Source organism: Onychomys torridus, chromosome 3, assembly GCF_903995425.1.
Source record: "Onychomys torridus chromosome 3, mOncTor1.1, whole genome shotgun sequence".
Taxonomy (NCBI): Eukaryota; Metazoa; Chordata; class Mammalia; order Rodentia; family Cricetidae; genus Onychomys; species Onychomys torridus.
This window is the reverse complement of record NC_050445.1, coordinates 47,054,540-47,075,667: the sequence shown is the minus strand read 5'-3', so window position 1 is coordinate 47,075,667 and position 21,128 is coordinate 47,054,540. Positions and strand designations below refer to the sequence as shown.

General features: G+C 37.5%; 1 protein-coding gene across 6 annotated transcripts in view; it reads left to right on the top strand.

Moving 5' to 3' along the window:
* The window catches only part of Ptprz1 (protein tyrosine phosphatase receptor type Z1), a 186,248-nt gene that overhangs the window by 39,933 nt on the left and 125,187 nt on the right, over positions 1 to 21,128 (top strand). For all 6 annotated transcript variants that reach the window (XM_036181207.1, XM_036181212.1, XM_036181211.1 and 3 more), the window contains exon 2: positions 12,424 to 12,489. In XM_036181207.1, the coding sequence (XP_036037100.1) occupies positions 12,424 to 12,489 (66 nt within the window). The remainder of the gene's footprint in view (positions 1 to 12,423; positions 12,490 to 21,128) is intronic.

The following is a 21,128-nucleotide window of genomic DNA, read 5'->3' as shown; positions in this document are numbered from 1 at the left end:
GAAGGAGAGAACTAACTCCTGAAAATTGTCTTCTGACTTCCACTCAAGTGTCTTGGCACAGGCACCCTCCACCCTGCCCCCTGACACAACAAGTAAGTGCTAATGATCTTTTCTTAACCCCTAAAAAGAATCATCATTCTCCTTCAATATCTTGTGTCTTTATGGTATATCATATATATAAAATTTAAGACCTAAATCCTTCCAGGAAAACACTTTTTCTTTTTTATTTCTTATTTATTTATTATATTTGTGTATTAATTTTACACATTAGCCATGGGTTCCCCTGTCCTCCCCCCTCCGTCCCCACCCCCCCTTCCCCCCCTCCCCTCCCCTCCCCTCCATTCCCATGTCCTCCAGGGCCAAGGCTCCCCTGGGGATTCATTTAAACCTGATGGATTCAGTACAGGCAGGTCCAGTCCCTTCCTTCCAGGCTGAGCATGTGTCCCTGTGTAAGCCCCAGGTTCCAGACAGCCAGCTCATGCACTAAGGACAGGTCCAGTCCCCTCCTTCCAGGCTGAGCATGCGTCCCCGTGTAAGCCCCAGGTTCCAGACAGCTCTCACACAGAGACAGCTCCCTTGAGAGGTGAAAAAAATGCTACCTTTGGCCTGTTGTGAGATGCTCTTCTTCTTCACCATTATCATACTGCAGGGGTATGTTAATTACCTTGAGGTGTCCCAGTGGCCTAATAACTTCAGGGCTAGGTGCCAGCATAGCCCTGGTTGCAATCCAGGTCCCAAACCCTGCTTTAGCTTGTTCTGTCTCTTGACATCCTCACAAATGAAATGGTAAACCTGGAGAGAAAACATATTTGCTCCAACCAAGTCAGCTAGTCCAAGAAAAATAAAATCTAACCCCTAGCCAGCCATTTGTGATTGTGTGTAAAATGTAACTAGTGAGATGTATTCTCCAAGGCTATTAATTATACACAGAACAGGGGTGCTTTATGCATAGTGTTCCTACAAGCGCAATAGTCCTGTGATACCTAGGCCACTAATGAGCATTTTTGAGCATCTGCCACTGCAGTGAACATTCGTGTTTCAGGCAAAATTTGTGAACAGCTGTTGCAACAGTGAGCCAATAAGAAGACCCAGTGCTGTTGTTAGTCAAGATAGGTCTCCGACAACAGGCTCTGAAGAAGAAGGTCGTGATTGGTAGTTGAACTCAATCGTTTTTCCTCAGGCTGGCTCAGGGAATGAGGACTGTGAGGACACCAAGATGGGGAAAGAAGACACCTGTCTGCAGGAGAAAGTAGTGTGCCTGGCATAGAATAAAGGTGTGGGATGGAGAGAAGTCTAAATACCTAGCAGTGGAATAGGACAGAAATCAAACCAACCCAATGGGCCAGAAGGCCATCAGTTGGATTTGATGTTTCTGCTTGCCTTATGCTTTACAGTGGACAGAAATAAGGTGATGAGTAATAATCATTACCCCATCATCTATTGGCAGTGAAACACCTAACCATACTAAAAGAGCAGTAAATGTCATCCTTTTTTTTTCTTTTAAATAGAGAACACTGGTGACTAATGTGGGTTGGCACTTGATAACAATGAAAAGCAACTGACTAAGGATGTAATTAAAATGTTTTTACATTAAAACTAACGAAGTTATTAGCCACATAATTTTTAAAAGATTACCACTGAAAAGTCATTGTAAACTGTAAAAAAGTGTAAAACAGTGGTTCAAAGCTATCTATAACCTCTTCTAATACATGGCAAATGTCAGTGTTCTAAAAGTCTTGCTGTTGAAGTTGTCTTTATTTTGAAAGCTGGATGTGGGATAATACACAGTTCATCCCAGCACATGGGAGACTGAGGCAGGAGAGTCAGTACTGGGGACTGCCTTGTGCTACTTTACGAGACAGTGTCTCAAAAGAGAAGAAAAGAAAGCGCTTACATTGTGATGCAATGGAACACTCAGATAAGGCTAGCCCCTCTTAGTCTAACTAAAATTCAGTATTGATCTTCCCAGTGTTCATCCTGCTCTTGAGAGGAAGCCATTTAACATGCGCTTGCAAGTCTGTCATTTCTATGTCCATCACATAGCTGTAATGACCCAGAGCTCTCTGGGCTAAGAATCAGGTAACAACAAGAAACAAGCAAATGGTTCTACAACTGAGCCAGTGTGTACTACGTGTATTTTATCAATTTCAAATAATTTTATTTTGCTTTATTATTAAAAAAATCCAAAAACATAAAACATAAAACTGAGGAGATGATATATGTGATATGAGCATTTTGTTTGTTTGTTTGTTTGTTTGTTTTTGGAGACAGGGTTTCTTTGTGTAGCTTTGCGCCTTTCCTGGATCTGGCTTTGTAGCCCAGGCTGGCCTTGAACTCACAGAGATCCACCTGACTCTGTTTCCTGAGTGCTGGGATTAAAGGCTTGCGCCACCACTGCCCGGCAAGCGGGTTTTTTGTCTTGTTTTGTTTTGTTTTGAACAAAGCTTGTTAACACTACAGGTAAAGACGTGCTGTGTGCTCCTTTTTCACATCTGTGGGACTAGGAGCAAGGGACATGACTTTGTCAAGGTCATCTCTCAAAGTCTCAATATATCTAAGAATTAAGTGAATGAGACACACAAAGATTTCCATATTAATATAATTTAAACTAGGCAAGTCTGCCATGCTGGCCCTGATCTCTTTTTTAAATATATTGACTGGTTTAAGTAGGTTTAATGAGTGATAACACATAGCCTATTTAGTTTATAAAAGATACTAGCAAATCAAAAAGTTAAATTATTAAAAATTCTATTGGAGAGGCAAGAAGTTTTGAAATGCTTCTTATGAGTAATGTTTTTTTCTAGACCAAGGAAAACAATCTAAATGGCATTAATGACAAAAATGGATTTCCAGTCCAAGCTTTGGAAAGAAGTCAAGAGACCCTCTCTGTTGTGGCCAGACTTAACTGTGTGATGAATCTCTCAACATACTGGCAGCAGTTTGAAAGTATAATCCACACCTATTTCAGAATAGGTTAGCACATAAAGCAGCCAGAGTTTCCCACCCAGTGTGTAGACTTTGGGGGTTTAATTTTATCTGTAAAGAAATCTACTAGAACTAAGATACAGATGAGAATTTCTTTTGTACAGAGGACCTTCTCAGTCTGACCAGAGTGTCATGGGTACATTTTGCGAATTAGCTGTGGATCTTGGTAGTCTTAAATTCCAACACTGCCTATTGAGACTTGGGTGTGTCTTCCTCAGATTAACTTTAAAATGCTCTTCATGTTGCATCTGTGCATACAGTTGCCTGTGAGTAAAGATAAGCTTTTATTGTTAAACCCCAAATGAGAAGTTAAAACTGTCTTCATACTAAAGTAAACATAGTGAAAAGTATGTTCTTTACATACTCTTCAGAATAGGTATTCATCTTTAATTTGTCCGAGTGTAGATTTCAACATTGTTTCAAAGTATAAATGCATTAAATTAAAAAAACCTGATTTAGTTTCATCAAATATATGCAAGTCATAAGAGTATATGAAAAGATTAAATTAAGATTAAATTAATTAATATTAAAATCATAATTGCTGAAAATGGTTTCTATCCTCTACAGTATGAGAATTTTGAAAATATAATCTTAACGGCTTCACATTCTTTCATAGTATGAACATCACATAATTTGAATGCCCCTATTTTCCATATTAACATATTTTCTCATAATTAGCTCTTATTTGCAGTGCTATCAATATCTTAGCATATAACACTTTGTTCTCTCTCCCATAAATATATGATCACTGTGTCTGAGGAACAGACTACCAAAGGTTTATTATTAAGTATCTGTTCATTAAGCCCACACTCTCTGAGTTTTATTTGTTTGTTTGTGTGTGCACATATGTACTTGTAGATGGACACACAGGAGCATGTTTGTGCAAATACACGTGGATCCCGAGGGCAGTGTTGGGTGCTGTCCCCTAGGTGCTATCGGCATCTTTTCAGGCAGGATCTCACACCAGGCCAGAGCTCCCCAGGTAGGCTAGGCCAGCAGGGCAGTGAGCCCCAGGGATCCACATGTCTTCACCTTCTCAGGACTGAGATTTCAAATGCACTGTCACAATTGCCTTTTGTAAAGACATGAGTTCTGGAGAGGAAAACTGGATCCATGTACTTACAAAGCAAGCAGTTCTCCAGCTGAGCTTGCCTCCCAACACCAGTTCTTAGTGTATCTGTTGCATCTACAGTTCTTCCCCCTGTTCATATTTTGCTCTTGTAGGTGTGTAGAAATTTATGCTTTGAATATTACAAACAGTTACAAAAATTAATGTCTATATGTATCAAACTGCCTTCTAAATATTTATTATTTATTTGTTTTTCAAGACAGGGTTTCTCTGTATAGTTTTGGTGTTTGTTCTGGATCTCGCTCTGTAGACCAGGCTGGCCTCGAACTCACAAAGATCCTCCTGGCTCTGCCTCCCGAGTGCTGGGATTAAAGGTGTGCACCACTGCTGCCCAGCCTAAATATTTGTGGGTTTGTTTTTGTTTTGTTTTGTTTTGTTTTGGTTTGGTTTGGGTTGTGTGTGTGTGTGTGTGTGTGTGTGTGTGTGTGTGTGTGTGTGTGTGTTGCTACTCATAGCATTCATAGCCTTAGTCAGATAAGCTTCTTTTTGCAGGGGGATGATGCTTGTTGCAGAAATGGATAATTTGCTAAGAGTAAGTGACTAATGAATGCTAAGTCCTAAATAGAACTTCTTTATCATACTCTTCAAGGCTCGGGGACCATCATTTAAGAAGGCATGAAAATAATGTAAGAGCCAGTGAGAGAAAGAGCAGGCATGCTGTGGAATGCTATTGTCCAGGCATGACGTGATTGTTGTACTCACTGTTCAAGACTGAGCCTGTCAAAGTGACGTTTATCTGCCCTCTTAGCAAAACAACAGTAGGAGCTTCCCCCACTATGGCTTATGACTTTCTTAATAATGAGCTTTTGGTTGAGTTTATACTACTGGGCATGAATTCCCTTCTGTGGAGTAGGCCTCAAATCCAGTCAAGGAGCAATTAGCTACCTTTATAACAGTCATGGCACTGTGACTAGTGGGCCACCTTCACTAGCAGGTCAGTGGTGCAGTACTTAGGGTCCACAGCTTAGTAAGGGTCTGGATGACTTTTCTCCCTCTTCAGCTTGCACAGACCCTTGCAGCACTATGAAAACTAACCAGCAGTCCATTCCAACTTGATTTCTCTAGGTAGTTTATTGAAATCTTGTGCTTTTTATAGGTGCCATTGTGTTCTGTAGCTGTTCATATTAGTGTGCAACTTGTTTGGAAGGTCTAAGCAATCCCTCATAGAATGGTGCAGTAGATGTTCTTCTTTGCTGGATTTCAATGGAAGCAGGAGAACAAAAGACTGCCTGGCAGCAGTTTTATGTATATCACTAAATAGTAAGTTACTGTAAAGATGACTGAACAGTACATAATAACACAGTGATATATGATACAAATACAATAGCACACTTAATAATTTATAGTCTGTAGCTTGAGTTTTTCTCTCCAACATCCGCCAAGACCCCGCAGTCCCACAACCCACATATAAAATAATCACTCAGATGCTTATGTTACTTATAAACAGTATGGCTGTGGCAGGCTTCTGTTATCTACTTCTTCTATCTCAAATTAACCCATTTCTATTAATCTATAAGTTGCCCCGTGGCTCGTGGCTTATTTGTACCTTACATCTCACTTGTCATGGCGGCAGCTAGCAGCGTCTCTCTGCCTCAGCTTTTCATTTCCCGGAATTCTCCTCTCTCCTTGTCCCGCCTATACTTTCTGCCTGGCTACTGGCCAATCAGTGTTTTATTTACTAACCAATCAGAGCAACACATTTGACATACAGAACATCCCACAGGAATAGTCTGTTTCCTAACCACTTTCATGAATGTTTTCCGATATGTATTTTTCTTCCTACTTTTCACACTTTCTGGTTATCATACTTTGTATTTTTACACATCTTTTAATTTCTATCTCTAGTCTTGTCATTATGTGTCATCAAAAATTAGATTTTTTCTTTATGGCAGAAAAATTCAATGTTCATTATGGGTATTAAGTAGGTAGATATGATTGTGTGATAACAATGAGTTGTCCATATCAACATTTTTTTGTGAAAAATTGGTATTAATCTACAAACTTTATTTTACACATTAACTTATTCTCAGCTGGCATAATGGAACTTGTTGTCACTCATTGAAGTCCATGAGATAAGGGTTTCAAACCTAAGTCAACTTTTTAAAAATGTTTTACTATTATTATTCATTATTTTAAATTATGTGTATATGTGTGGGTTTGTTCATGGTGCCACAGAGGGCAGACAATGGAGTCAGATCCCCTGGAGCTGGAGTTAGATGTGAGCCATCTCTCCATCCCCAGACTTTCAATATCCAAAGTACAGAGAATGCTTTAAATATATTCCTGTGATGCTGTAGAAACACATTCATTACCTTGAGATTAGATCAGTGATTTGTTAGTTTGTGAAAAATACACATTATCAACTAAATAAAGGATTTAATGAGTTTATGCAAAATCCAAATTAAATATATATGAATATGTAACATTTTTTAACCATGCATATCCCTGTCCCAGACACAAAGATCATCATGGAGGAGGTAGAAAGATTGAAAAAGCCAGAGGTAGTGGTTGACAGCAACAAAACAGAGTCCTCTGGACATGATAGGGGCATTGCACACATCATCTCACAGCAGCTGTGACTGTGTGCACAAGATGAAGCCAGATAAAGTCCTGGCATGCATAGCGATGGTGGTCATGAAGTGCCACAACCAGCTGAGGAGTGACTGGCAATTGATTGCTGATGGGGAGGTTCCTTCTTGGATGTAGCTTTCGAGAGGCTACCGAAGGTCCAGAAGATGAGTCTACACCTATGCATATATAGGCAATATTAGGTGGGTTTAATGGCTCAACATAAAGAGCACATGAATTTGGGAGGGAAAGTATGTGTTGGGGTAGGGAGAAGGATTAGAAGGGAGGAAATAGGGGAGGAATTTTATCACTATATTCACGTATTAAATTCTCAAACAATAAATAAATAAAATGAGTGTGTAAGATCATAAACTGTAGTTGTCCATAAAGATAAAAGATTATGTGATTTTTAAAACTATTTTGCATACATATGTATTTTTCTAAGTTATCTCAAACAAGCATGCATGAGTACTATGTGCTAAAAATTATTATAAGCATGTCTTTAATTCAGCTTTAGAAATATAAATGAGTCACTGGAGGTTAAAAGTGTGTGTTTAAGTATTGGAAAATATACTATGTACTCTCCAAGAAAGCCTGTGAACATTTTGAGCTGTCGCTGGAAACCCTAAATAGAATTGGTAAACATCCTGCCTGGGAAAGCACTGAGAGTCCTCAGTGTCTACAGAAAAATAAAATTTAGTTGCTCACCTCTGACTCTTCCTCAGTCCTAGGAGACATGTATACTTAATTGGATGTGTCAGTACTGAAATTCACATTTTAAAAAATGGCTCCCTTTGTTCCTTTATGTTATTCTTCATGACTAGTCTTTCCACATCTTTCATTATTTTTATCATGTGAAATTTTTTCACAGAATTCTTTAAGCATCTACTTTTTCATATCTTTAAGTTTACTGTCTAGAAACAGGTCACTTGAAATTCAAACTTATTTTTAATCTAGAAATCTTCTTCATTAATAATATAAATTAATGTGCCCTCCTGTTTGACACTGTATTCCTTCTTAAATTTTGAGACTCTAAGTACTAATGTTGCTTTTAAGCCTCTGCAGAAGGAATCCCAGTGACGTGCCCTCTCTAACACTGGCAGGCAGCTGAAGTTGAAGGGCTAGAGTAGGGCTTAGTAATACATTCATTTAACAAAGAAATGGGGTTTTAGAGACGTGGTTTACATTTATAGTAATTAATAGTAAGAAAGTGTTTGGTCAATTACTATATCCTAAGCAAGCTATATCATTTGGCTGACTACAATTAGTCAAATCATACCCACAAATGTTGTTTGCGTATATGCTTCATAAAAGCGAAGAGGACAGGAAACATGGTCATTAGAAACGAATGACAAGAGAATGAGCAGAGAAAATCCACCATTGATCGGTTGCCCTTAAGCAGAGAATTGTATTGGTGTGACTTGCATTAAAATGATACTGAAGACTCTTGATTCACAGGCGAATTTAATTGGACATGCAAAGTTTGTATTAGTTGGCTGCTGACATTTGATCATTTGGATAATTGAAGTTTCTTACAAGAAAGAGAAAGATAATCCCAACAGGGAAATTGGAGTACCCATTGTGGTCTGAAGAGGAACTGTTCTCTGTGGCCTTGTGTGTTGGGGGGGCCGTGGGGGGATGTGGGGGGAGGGGCGTGTTTTAGCTGGTGGCACTATTTAAGGAGGTTCTGGAAATATTAGAAGGTGAGACCTGACCGGGAAAAGTAGGTCACCATCTGTGGGTCCTTTAGGGTATAGTCTCCCTGGTCCTGCAGTTTCCCTGTTTCCTGCCTGCAATGAGGGGAGCATCTTTCCCTCTACATTCTCCTTCAGTTATGATGAGCTTCCCAAGCACATTGGGACAAGAAACTACAGACTGAAAGCTTTGAAACCAGGAGTTAAAAGGAATCTTCCCTCTCTTACAGTGTCTCTGTCAGGTATTTGGTTATAGCTATGCAAATGTGCCTGCTACACAGAGAAGATTTTATTCCTGTGTGGTGTGTTCATAGGCATTCTTTTATGATAAGTGGAGTCCCTTCTTAAACGTTCACTTCAGGTTTTATTTTATTGTATTTTTCCTCAGAGGGATTTGTTTTATTGTCATGACAGGTAGTTATGACAGCTGTCCCTGTCAATCTTTGTTAAAAATTGCTGCTGCATAGTATCTATATTTCAAAATACTTAGTGGATCATTGCTCTGATGATACTAGACTGTACTAGACTGTCTCCAGGTTCCTGGCCCCTTGTGACAGGTCAGCTAACTTTCTTCATGGACGTATTCCCAACCCTGTTCACTTCAGATGAAACATTTATCTTATTATTCCATAATGCTACTTCAAAGCATACTCAGACACGAAGTACATTCAACATACTTCCACCAACCCACTAGACTGCATCCTTTCCCTTAAAATCAGAAATCCCAGGAAGAAAAGGAAGTACATTGAAAATCAAAGGTGAGGAGACTGAAATGACCTTTTGTCATGAAGAATGTCTCCAAGAATAGGTCTTCGACGATGTGCAGACTCACGTGGAAGTTTAGCTGATCCTACAACTTTTGGAAAGCTTCATTGTTTGCCCCTTTCATCTGGAACACACAGTTCCTCTCTTCAGGGCTTTCCTTGTGAGCCTGTCTCAAGAGCTTCCAAAATTCCTTTTACTCTTTGGCTACTTCCCCACCCTTCCAGATTCTCATCACCAGCTGACTCCTTTCCTCCCTCTGCTAAAGAACCCCAGGGATGACTTTAAAGGTTTGGGGCGGGGGTAAAAGTATTATGTACTTTGGTAAGTCCATCTTCAGAAATTCTGTGGTTGTGTTTTCCCTGGTTTCTTTTTCTGAGAATCACTCTATTTCTCCTCTCCTTCCTATTTTGAACACTGCATGACATTACATATGTACATATCTCTGTATGCAGTCAGAACACTGTTCCTACAGTCTGTAGCAGGAGACAGATAATAACATATTGATCAAGATGTAACAGAGACTTTAGTTAGGGTAAACTCACAATCAGAAGCGATTTTATAATTAAAATATTTAGGATATTTTAATAGGAAATAAGCACCTCATTTTTATTTGGAAAGAGTCCCCTCTTTTAAAATTTGAGAAACATAGTAATGGTGGTTATTAAAGAAAGTAAAGCTTTCCTTTACATGAGTATAAAGAGAAATAAATACATAATTGTGTGTATGCTTATATGTATATTCTTATTTATATCTATATAGGTTGTTTGAAAGATTTTTTTACATTTTTTTAATTTTGTCTGTCGGATACATGCTTTCCCTGGCCCATGTGCAGAGATCAGAGGACAATGTGTGGGAGTTTCTCTCCTTTCACTGTGTGAGTTCCTAGGACTGAATTCAGATCATCATTCTTGGCAACAAGTGCCTTTATCTACTGAGCCCTTATACTGATTCTTAAGGCAAGATTAAGATGACAGGGGTTGAAAAATGAATGTTTAATGAGAGAATATAATCCAAATCTCTTTCAAGTTTTTAAGCAGGTCTAAACATCACTTCATAAAAGAAAATACTTTTTTGTAACAAAGTTCAGAGCATCCCTTTAAAACAACTCACTTGTATAATATTCATTTATGAATATTCGTTTTTACAATTCCTTAGAATTTCTCTCCTACCTTTATCATCACAAAGCAGACTTAAACAGACTGTGGGCTTGAGACATTTTCTCAGATGTGGTTCCCCTTGTCTGATGAGTCAAGCTTGTATAAAGTTGACACAGACTTAGCAGGTGTTTTAAATGTATAGAAATTAAAAATGGAAGCTCCAGAAACTAAAATGCACAAAAATAAAAAAAAAAGCAACATTCTATTATTTATCATTTCAGTGAATGGTAAATATTTAAGCACTTTGATACATTGTACTTTTTGATTTACTGCCTTTCAGTGTATATAATGCCAGAAAAATGTAAGCCTCATCCTTTTTTCCTTGTTCACTGGAGCTATCACATCTCATCTATCAGACCTCTGAGTGCAGTTCTCAAAGTGGGGTACTCTCTCACGCCCAAGGCCTGCGTAATTAGCATATGAATGTGTAACAGGCTTGTTTGAAGTAACAATTAAGGGAACAATGTATAAAGGAGCTGAGGAGAGCTACCAACACCTGGGAATCTTGTATTGAAAAAGGCTTCCTAATGTATGTAATTAGAAACCAAGGACAAATGCTCATTGTGTGGTGATAAAGCCCTATAAGGAAAGCCAAAAACTGGCTCATGTTTTGCTGTCCTTTTTTGTAATGAATCGTTAAAGCAAGGGTTTACCATTACACTTACTTCAAAGGAAGGAACCCTGGTTAAGTACAGTTTTTGCATGGTATCTGATCTTGGCAAATCATCCAAAGGCTTCTATATGATAAAAATACCTAACATCTAAAATGATACATTTCAGATGCATGAAAGATTAGAAAATCATTTCTGCAGTGTGGGTGCAAAGTTTGAGGGGAAACATCCTGATGATTGCCAGGACAAATCACAGGTCCAGTCAGTCCTCTGTAACTGATTTGTTTTGTTTTCAATGGGGCCCGCAGACCTCTGGCCTGCTACATGGCTTTGTTTTGTTTTACTTCTCTTTAAGATACACAAGGATCCTCCTCAGGGGACAACATCTTAGGAAAGTCATGAATAGCTCCTAAATCCTGGGGCAGGATCAGTGAAGGGGGGGGGGGGGGGCAGAAGCTGGGTGTTAGTGCTTCTGCTTTATCAATGACTACACGTACAAATTATTTCTCTGGTATAATTGCCTTACATTGAAACAGAATTTTTTCCCCTAAAATTTTTAAGTCCAATGATTTCTTGGTGTTTTCCACTACCCAGTTGTATATATTCCTTTATGGTCAGCAATTTTTTTGGTTTTTCAAGACAGGGTTTCCCTGTGTAGCTTTATGCCTTTTCCTGGAACTCACTTGGTAGCCCAGGCTGGCCTTGGACTCACAGAGATCCACCTGGCTCTGCCTCCCAAGTGCTGGGATTAAAGGAGTGCGCCATCACCACCCGGCTTATGGTCAGCATTTTAATTAGTCTATGTAAGTATCATTCTAAGAGGACTGGATTTGAACAATGTACAGTGGGCCTAATCTCACCTGTATGCACTGTGCTGCATTATCCCAGAGCCTCTCTCCTTGGGCCATGAGGCATCTGCCTCTTTCACAACGTTGGAAGCTTCCCACAGTCTTACCTCCACCAGGTACTTCATTCCTTCAGGGATGAATTTACTTTGAATGTCTAATGCAACCTTTTCCCCAGTCACATTCATACATTAAAGATTTCAATTTCCTCAAGACATCTAATTTCATTTTATATTAAAAGAAAAACAAGTTTTGAACATAAGATGACCGCTGGGCTCTTTTAAGCATTTATAGATGTGTGTTCAGTTGAAAACCCTAAATGTTTTCAGGCAACAGGATTTCAGATTTTGAACTCAGAGACCACCGTCCTTTCTATCCATAGCCTTCTTTGTGATGACGCCTCTAAGTTGCTGAGAACTTTGCTCTGTATCTACATAAGATTCAGCATTCTTTAAACGTTTTACCTAAAATTTTTACTAAATACTCTAGAACAGGGGTATTGATGTTGATAAAGGCGGAGGTGGAGTCGAATGGAGATGTTGGAAGGGTAACATAGAAAATAATATTAAAATAACCACTAGTGGTGTGAATAATTTGGGCAACTTATATTTTTAAGTTTTGGATAACTGTTTTCCTGAAATTTAATTACTTCATTTTTCTCGGTTCTAGATTGGGCTTATGGATACTACAGACAACAGAGAAAACTTGTTGAAGAGATTGGCTGGTCCTATACAGGTAAGCATATGTAAAAGAAATTCTTGTAGCCTACTGCATTATTTTAGTTTACCTCCATGTGGTCCTAATTACTAAAATATAATTGGTAGAAAAATGATTTTTAGTGGGCTTTTCCTAAGTTTGGTAGTACAGCATATTGAATAGATTTGGGCGTAGTTCTCATAACTTACTGAGAATCAGTCTTTTCATCTGTGAAAGTTGAGAGCAGGACTGAGAAAGAAGTGAGTGAAGTGTAAATCACTTGCTTAAACCTGTTTTTCAATGGAAACTTCCAGGAAGTGCTAGCTGCCATTGTTATAATTGTGTTAGTGATTTTTTTCACTCATTTATCAAATACTGACAATGTATATGTTTTGAAAAGAGTCTTCCTTCTGAATGTCTGTGACTGACTTTACTGGAACCAAACTCTGGAATTGTTCTGTCTGATTACCATACTTGGCTTGAATCATCATAAATATTTGAAGTAGGTTAGAAAGAATTCTAACCAGAAGTCACGATCAAAGCCATGGAGAGGAGGGAAGCTGTCGTGTTGATTGGAAGAACACGAGAGGGTTCTGGATGGATCACACATTTGGCAACCACTTGGGATGTTGTTGAAAAGCATTGTAGTCGGGCACTGATTAGACACACAAGTGGGTTGATGAAAGGAAGTCAGAACTGAAGAGACTGGCCGTAAGCCTGGCTAATGTGGGCTTGATTTTACTGCCATTTGCCCAGCAAAGTGTTAAAGTTTATAAATGACATGCATTTTCCTTTCATCAATTTTTTTGTTAGTATACAAAAGAATGGGTTTCATTATGACCTTTCCATGTGTTTATAGACATTCTTTGCTCATACTCACCCATGTACTTCCCCAGTTCCTCTTTTCCTCTCACTGGTTCATTTCCTCTACCTAAGTAGTCCTGATTTTCCTGTGTCCTTTATTTTGATTCTTACTTTAGAAATAGTATGTATTTCTACAAATGTGTACAAATATTCACTGTAGAAAATTTAGAAACTATGTCCAAGTGGATAAAGGAATATACAAATCACTCCTTTATTTGTGTACTTCCATCCACTTATAAACATATTATGGGTCTTTCCTGGAAGATTTATTATCTTAGGTTTGGATGTTTTGTATATATTTCATCCATCTTACTTTTGAAGTTATTTATGTGCCTTTACACATTTCAGTGATGATTCCTACTGACCAGAGTCCTTAATGTCTGCCTGACACTGAATTGATTAGAAGTTTTATTTGCGTTCATATAGTTAAGTCTTATTTATAGGTAATGTTGTGTGTAGACAGTTATGTCTTTATCTTCATTTTGTCATTTATTTATATGAAGTTTCTAAATAGGAAAAGTATTTTCAAGCATCCTGGTGCATACTTCCTGAAGTTTGTTTTGAAAGGGTCACAGTAATCTTTAATAGAAACAGGTGACTGCTCACAAAGCACTACTCAGGATTTGGCACTTTAAACATCTTTACTAATCTTATAGGTCCTTTTATTTTTTTTAAAGTTATTCTAAATTGCTCCTGTTTGATTGCTTTAAAATCTGAAATCAGATTAAAAAAATAATCAAAGTGAGTGTTGTGGCACACGCCTTTAATCTCAGCCTTCATTAGGCAGAGGCAGAGACAGACAGATCTCTGAGTTCAAGGCCAGCCTGGTCTTTATAGTGAGTTCCAGGACATCCAGAGCTATAGAGAGAGACTCTATCGAGAGAGAGAGAGAGAGAGAGAGAGAGAGAGAGAGAGAGAGAGAGAGAGAGGGGGGGGAGGAGAGAGAGAAAAAAAAGAAAAAAGAAGGAAGGGAAGGGAGGGAGGAAGAGAGGAAGGGAGGGAGGGAGGAAGGAAAGAAGGAAGGAAGGAAGAGAGAAGACAAAAGGAAAGAAGCTAATTTGGAATATGGGAAACAATGTAGCATCAGAATATGAAAATCAACAAATTAAAATCGATCTCCCTGCCCTGTGGGCTACAAGCAGGTAGCATCAAGTAGATCCCTCTAACATGACTGGAAAAGACCTGTCCTTAATGTGCTCATACATAATAATGATCTAAAAACCTATGGAAAATAAAGTTTTGCTTTATAGATCATGTAAAACATATAAGAACAAAAATTATACATGATTCTGTCTCATCAGATTGTGTATATTTCTGTCATTCATTTGCTCTATGTCACTACACAGTGATCTCCATTCATTACTATTAACTCAAGCCTCCTCAAAATGGACTTTGATAAAAACAATTGTTTGATCAAAGGGCCTTTACAATTTGTTGTATCATATTTTTATATTAATCACATTAGAGATATAGCCAAACATGTTAAAAAGTTGTATTATTCATTTTTTACTTATAGTAATTTTAAAAATTCAGTGAAATGTTTCGTTAAAAAAGACTAATTTTTTATATTCATTTTCCGAATTATTTGATTTGTTCAGTCACTTAAACAACAAAACTTAGGTTATGTTGTTGTGGGAAATATGGTAATGTGAGGTGATGGTTAATTAATAATGAATGACACAAAGACTTGAAATCAAAAGTAAAAGATCCTTAGGATTGGCCTATGTGATTTTATTTGTGTTTTTATGCAAGTTCATGTGATACTCATTTGAATGAATTTGGGTTTGCATTTGAGTCTAGGATGTATGCAAGTTCATCTTTACCACATACATAACTCATACAAGATAAAACAATTAAAGTAAACTGGCGTAACAGATACAGGCATCTCATATCTTTTTTGGCAAATAATAATTTCAAGTATTTTAACTTAGTTTGACTTTATTAAAAATATTGAGGCTAAAATAATGTAAATAATAAAGTAATCATCACAGTCAAAATTTTTAAATTGTGAAAAATAAACACTTATCTGTCTATTTATTTCTAAAACACTGAAGGGTCTTGAGTCTCCAAAAGTAATTTCTAATTATATGATCTGAATATTTTGTTTCTACTAATGGGTTATCCAGGAATTTTCCTTAAATTACTCTTTTACTGTGACTAGCGCTGAATAATCCCCTAATTTCCACTACTACACCATGTGATCTTCTTTAAAGATGAATAATGTGTTGGGTGGTGGTGGTGCACGCCTTTAATGCCAGCACTTGGGAGGCAGAGCCAGATCTCTGTGAATTTGAGTCCAGCCTGGTCTACAGAGTGAGATCTAGGACAGACACCAAAGTTACACAGAGAAACCCTGTCTCGGAAAAAAAAAAAAAGAAAAGAAAAAAAAAGATGAATAATATTAGAAGCTGATTTTAGATAGGTAATATATTTGTATTGCTATAAAATATCTTTTTCATGTATGATTTATTTAGGCTATTAATTAAGTTATAAGTTTATTAATGAATATAACAAAGTACTATAATTTTATATACTTTATAACTTTATAAAGTTAATCATTTTGGATTTATTTTCATCCAAAAGAAAAATCTTGTGCTTTATACAGAATTGCAACTGTTTATACTTTAATAACTGGGAAAGAGAAATACCAGAGAAATCATTCACCATGGCAATATGACATGTCAATGGATTCTTCTGTACAATGCCTGCTAACATCAGATTCTGGACAATGTAGAGACAAACTGTCTTTCCAGTGGTTCTTAAACATGACTGTTAGTAGTTTAAAAATGTTGCCTTTGAGATGAACTTTTCTCCAAGGAATTTTCATGAGGTTTAAATGTTCTACATGCTTTGACTTTTATAGTTACAATTTTCTTTTCAGTTCCTAATAAACTTACAAGCCATCTTTCAAAAATTTACCACTTAGCTGTTTTTTTAAATGTTTTTTTTTAATAAACAAATACTAATACACTGCTGTTATAGAAGACTTGCAACATGAAGTTATGTTTACCGAGTAACCCTCAACTTTATTTAGTCAGTTTCAGAGGTCACAGAAACAGGTTCTTTTCTCCAGTGAACCTTTAAGCCAAGAGCCCAGGTGACTATCAGAACTGTTAGCTTGAAGTTCAAAGCAAGCTTTTATACACCCTCTTACCCTAAATGTAGACTTAGGAAATGGGGGACTCTGGTTAGGGAGAGTTGCCATTCTCAGCACTGCAGGAAAGCACAGCAGATATATATGGACTGGTGGAAAGACATGGAGGTGTTGTCCAGCTTCCCCAGGTCCCAGAAAAGCTGGGTGTGCCTCATGAGCTAAGAAGAAAGCAGTTTTACCAGTGAGTTTCAGTAGATACACCAGCAACAAGGCAATGCCACTGTACAATAAAAGATTATCTGGGGAGTTAGCCACAGAACTACTTCTTTGAATGTCCTAATTGAGCCAGACATGGCACGTTAAATGGCCAGGCATGGATTGAATGGGTCTGTGCATACATAATGAGTGGTTCTTTCCTCTATAATCAAGTTGTATGACTCTGTATATATCCAAGAGCCTGTTGGTATTAGCTCCCATCAGAAGCAGTCTTATGATCAAAAGGGTAAACTTATTAAATGTGGTGCTGCTGGGAGAGGAAAGGCAACAAATTTCCAAAGGAATATTCAATAGTCAGGGTGATGGCTGAAGATGAAGTGTGTTGTTTATATTCATGTCTTCTATGGGTTTGGAAAATTATTTCTGCACTATTTGAGGAGTCTATGGAAAAGACTAGTGTTGAGGACATTTTATAATTGTTTACAGTTCTTACAGACTTTATTCTTTCGTAGATGGGATATCAATTATAATAAATAAGTATTTTATCCAAATGAATATATCTCTCCCAAGAAAATCATTATCCACTATAGCATTTACCTCTTTTAAAATTTGAATATTTAAAGTTGACTAATGCTTCCAGAATCATGCTTATTATTCTCCCTCGAAAATAAAAAGTATGATTACCATATAAAATTTTAAGTTAATTCATTGTGTGATTCTTATATATAACATTGTGGGCAGCAGAAATGAATTGGTTCTGATTCCATTTACATGCTTAGGTTACATTTTGTATTGTGGTATTTTAATTTGTTGAAGTAGCTGAACTCTCAGAAAAAGATTTCTGAAAGTATTCGCACATAGACTATTCTACTAATAAAAACTGCAAGCTTGACATTTTTCAGTAAGGATATTGTCAAGCCACCATAAGTCATTTTAGACATGTGACACATCAAACATGATTTAAATGGAATCACTTAAGCTGAGATTGTTTATCAAAGATTATATGATTGCAACAGATGAAGTAACAATACAAATCCCTACTAGCTACCAGATGGGTAGAGAAATAGAGGGCGGACAAGAATCACTCTCTTAATTGTACTTCTTATGTAGCTTGAAAACAACTTTTCTATTCAGGATTGCTGCCATTATGCTAAGAAATGACAGTGTTGTTCAATAAAGACCACAGACCCATTTTTTAAAAGTTATTTGAGAAAGATAAGCAAGGTGTGGTGGGAGGGCATACTGAAAACCTGGGAATGTCGCACTAAGAACCTGACTCAATGGCTTCACTTCTTGTAAGCTGTTAGAAGACAAGGTTCATTCTATGCTAATAGAACACTAGATTTTCTGTGGCAGTGTCCAAATAGAGACAAATAATTAAGGAGAAATATCTATCATTTTTGTCTTTTATGTTTAATATTACAAATGCAGAGCCCAAGATTGTCCTAAGAGATGTTGGAATCTTCTATTCACTTGAGTTGTTAAGTTTTACCTAACAAGTTTGAACAACAATAAGATTATTGGAAATATATTCATTTTAACTGTTCTATTTCTAGAAGTAGTCACTGCTGAAATATCCTTACTTCCCAGACTTATAAAGACTATATTATTTCTCTTTTAGCATTCTTTAAAGAAATTTGGAATTGATTTTTTCGTTGTGATAAAGTCTCAAGTTTTCTCACCTCTGAGCACCTTTTAAAAGTTAAATTTTAGTTAAAGGGTTGCAATGGGCATAAGGCAGAAAGAGCAATTCCTCTGACTTGTTGGACTTGCCTGGGTGCCCAGAGTGAAGGGGATTTTAAGTACTAAAGTGATTCTATTTCATTAAGAAGAATATCTTTATACTAAAATGATTCTATTTCCTGAAGAAGAATATCTTTTCTTGCTTGACAAATACATAGACCAGAGATGTTACTTATAGAAAACATAGAAGCACATGGGCCGTGTGGTGTGTGGTGTGGTGTGGTGTGGTGTGGTGTGGTGTGGTGTTTGACCATGACTATAGTTTAGTGTTTTAGGCCATCCACAACTCAAAAGAATATCTGAATCTATGCAGAGTAGTGGCTGGTGCCTGGCTTGTCTGGGTCATTTCCTGCTTCTGGAATGTCTTTTCAATCGGTTATTTCTTCTTCTTTGATCCCTTATATTTGAACTCCTTATATTAAAGAGATTGTTCATTCTCATTTCAAGTGTAGGAGTAAAAAATACCAGTAACAGAATTGCCCCATTTCTGTCTAAAATTGCACATTTATGTGGGCAGAGAGGAGAAGCCTGGGAAAAGACGGACCAGACCCTTGGTATCATCATCCTGGAGAATGAGTCAATGGAAACAGATGAGAACATAGCAACAGGATTGTCACTTCCTACTGTGCATGGCTCACTGAGCACTCTTTATATTGACGAAGAAATATTTAGAAAAAAATCATTGTTATAAAATATTTTCAATGTATCTGTCTTGTTTTAGTTAAAAGGGGCAAAGCTGTTAGGTAAGATCCACAGCTCTGTGTCTTCATTCACTGTGATATGGGGTCTCTGCTTGGCTGAGTCTCAGTTAGTGGATAGTAGACACTTATCAGAGCACCCAGGCACTCTGCATGCAGTTCCCTGCCTATGGCCGACCTGTAGGCAGAAGAGGCGGCTAATTGCTCTTCATTTCAGGTTTTTCATCTGTAAAAAGTTCTTAATAACACCCTAGTTAATTGAGTATAGATTAGATAAATGCCTCCCATTGTTGCAAGAAAGCTGTCTGAGCAAGGGCCGTATACTACAAATCCAAGTGATTATTTGGCAGTGTCTTAACTTGAGCCCAAACAGATTGAACAAGCCTGGGCACATCTGATAATCGCACAAGAGGATTTAGAAAGAGTAGATCATCTAAAATGCATGTTATAGACATATATTTCCTATGTTCTGTGTTTTATTTGTAGCTTACTTAAGATTTATATTCTTGGTAGATATTTTCCCTGTGGTAAGTGTGATGACTCATCATGCTTCATTAACGACACTGAATAAGGTTCAGTTAATGGTATCAAAATCAGAATTTTCTCGTCCTGTATTTTCAAAAATCACTAAAAGAGTAGAGGTTATATGTTCTCATTCTCACAAAATGATAAAGATGTGAGGAAATACAAATGTTAATAAGCTTAATTTCACTATTATACCATATACACATATCTAAACAGTGCAATTGGTATATATGTATTTTTTAATATATTAAATACAAACTAAGTATGTCATAAAATGTGTTTGAAACTATTATCTAGGAGAAAGTTGGAAAAACATTAAGATATGGCCGCAGAATAGCATCACAAGTAATCACTGCCTATTTTGTCTGGTGGCAGAACTATATTCTAGCATGTTTTCTTCACTGTGCATGTCAAACCTTTCATTGCTGACAAAATAGTTTAAGAATGCACCTTTGTAAGGAAGTGCCTCTGGTTTCCCATATCACTGCCTACACTGATTCTAGGCCTGTGGCAAGGTAAAACCTTGTAGTGACAAGAGCATGTGGTGGGCAGAAAAGAGCAAGAGGAACACCTGAGGATCAGGTCTGACCTTCAGAAGTCCATCTCCTTGACTGACTTCCTCCAGATAGGTCTGATCTTTTGACTCTAGCACACAGAATAGCGTCACCATCTGGGACTACACATTCAACACATGGGCCTAGGTCATTAATACCTTGGCACCTATCCATAAAGAAAATGCACTGGTTCTCTGGTCCAGCTTTGTAGTTACTCCTACAGACAGCATCTGAGTGAGTCTATAGATAGGCCAGTCCTGTGCCAACTCAGGATGAGGGGGCCTGGCTGCTTCTCCTAGAGTCTGCGCTCAGACGTCCTGTACCATGTTTCATGGGGCCCTTGCTTTTTACCATAATACACCTCATTTATTTCTCTCTGCATTCTTTACTCTGGAATTGTCTACTTTATAAATGAGATACACTGGAACAAAAAGAGAACAGAAGATAGAACTTCGTGGCTAGCCAAAACAACAGCAGAATCCAAGGATAGGCCATAGTTATGTCGTCAGGAGAAATGGACCATCTAAACTCCAAGGTCAAATTCGATTACCATAATTTACCCTAGGGCTCTCACCTTCTTTATGCATCCATTTGGACCAAATGAAAGGTTTACTTAGTTTCCATTTCCCATGTCTTCACCATGGTAACTCTTGATTCTTTAAACCAAGAGTTGTCAGAGAGGGAAAAGATGGAACATGTAAATTGCCGGTTTCATATGTCCAGAAAGATTTTTTTTTATTAAATAAGTGTGTTTTAATGGATGAGAAATATAATCCCCAAAATGGCTTTTGAATATATTTAAATAAGTTTAGAATTAATGAGTTCTATTGCCTCTGTATTTTCAGGGAACACACACACACACACACACACACAGCATCTGTGCAGATGACATGAAAGTCTCCAGGGCTAGAAAGGACTAATGGGAAGTGGGAAGGGTGAGAAGACAACAGAAAGGCATGATGGAATATGTTCATGGTACATTAT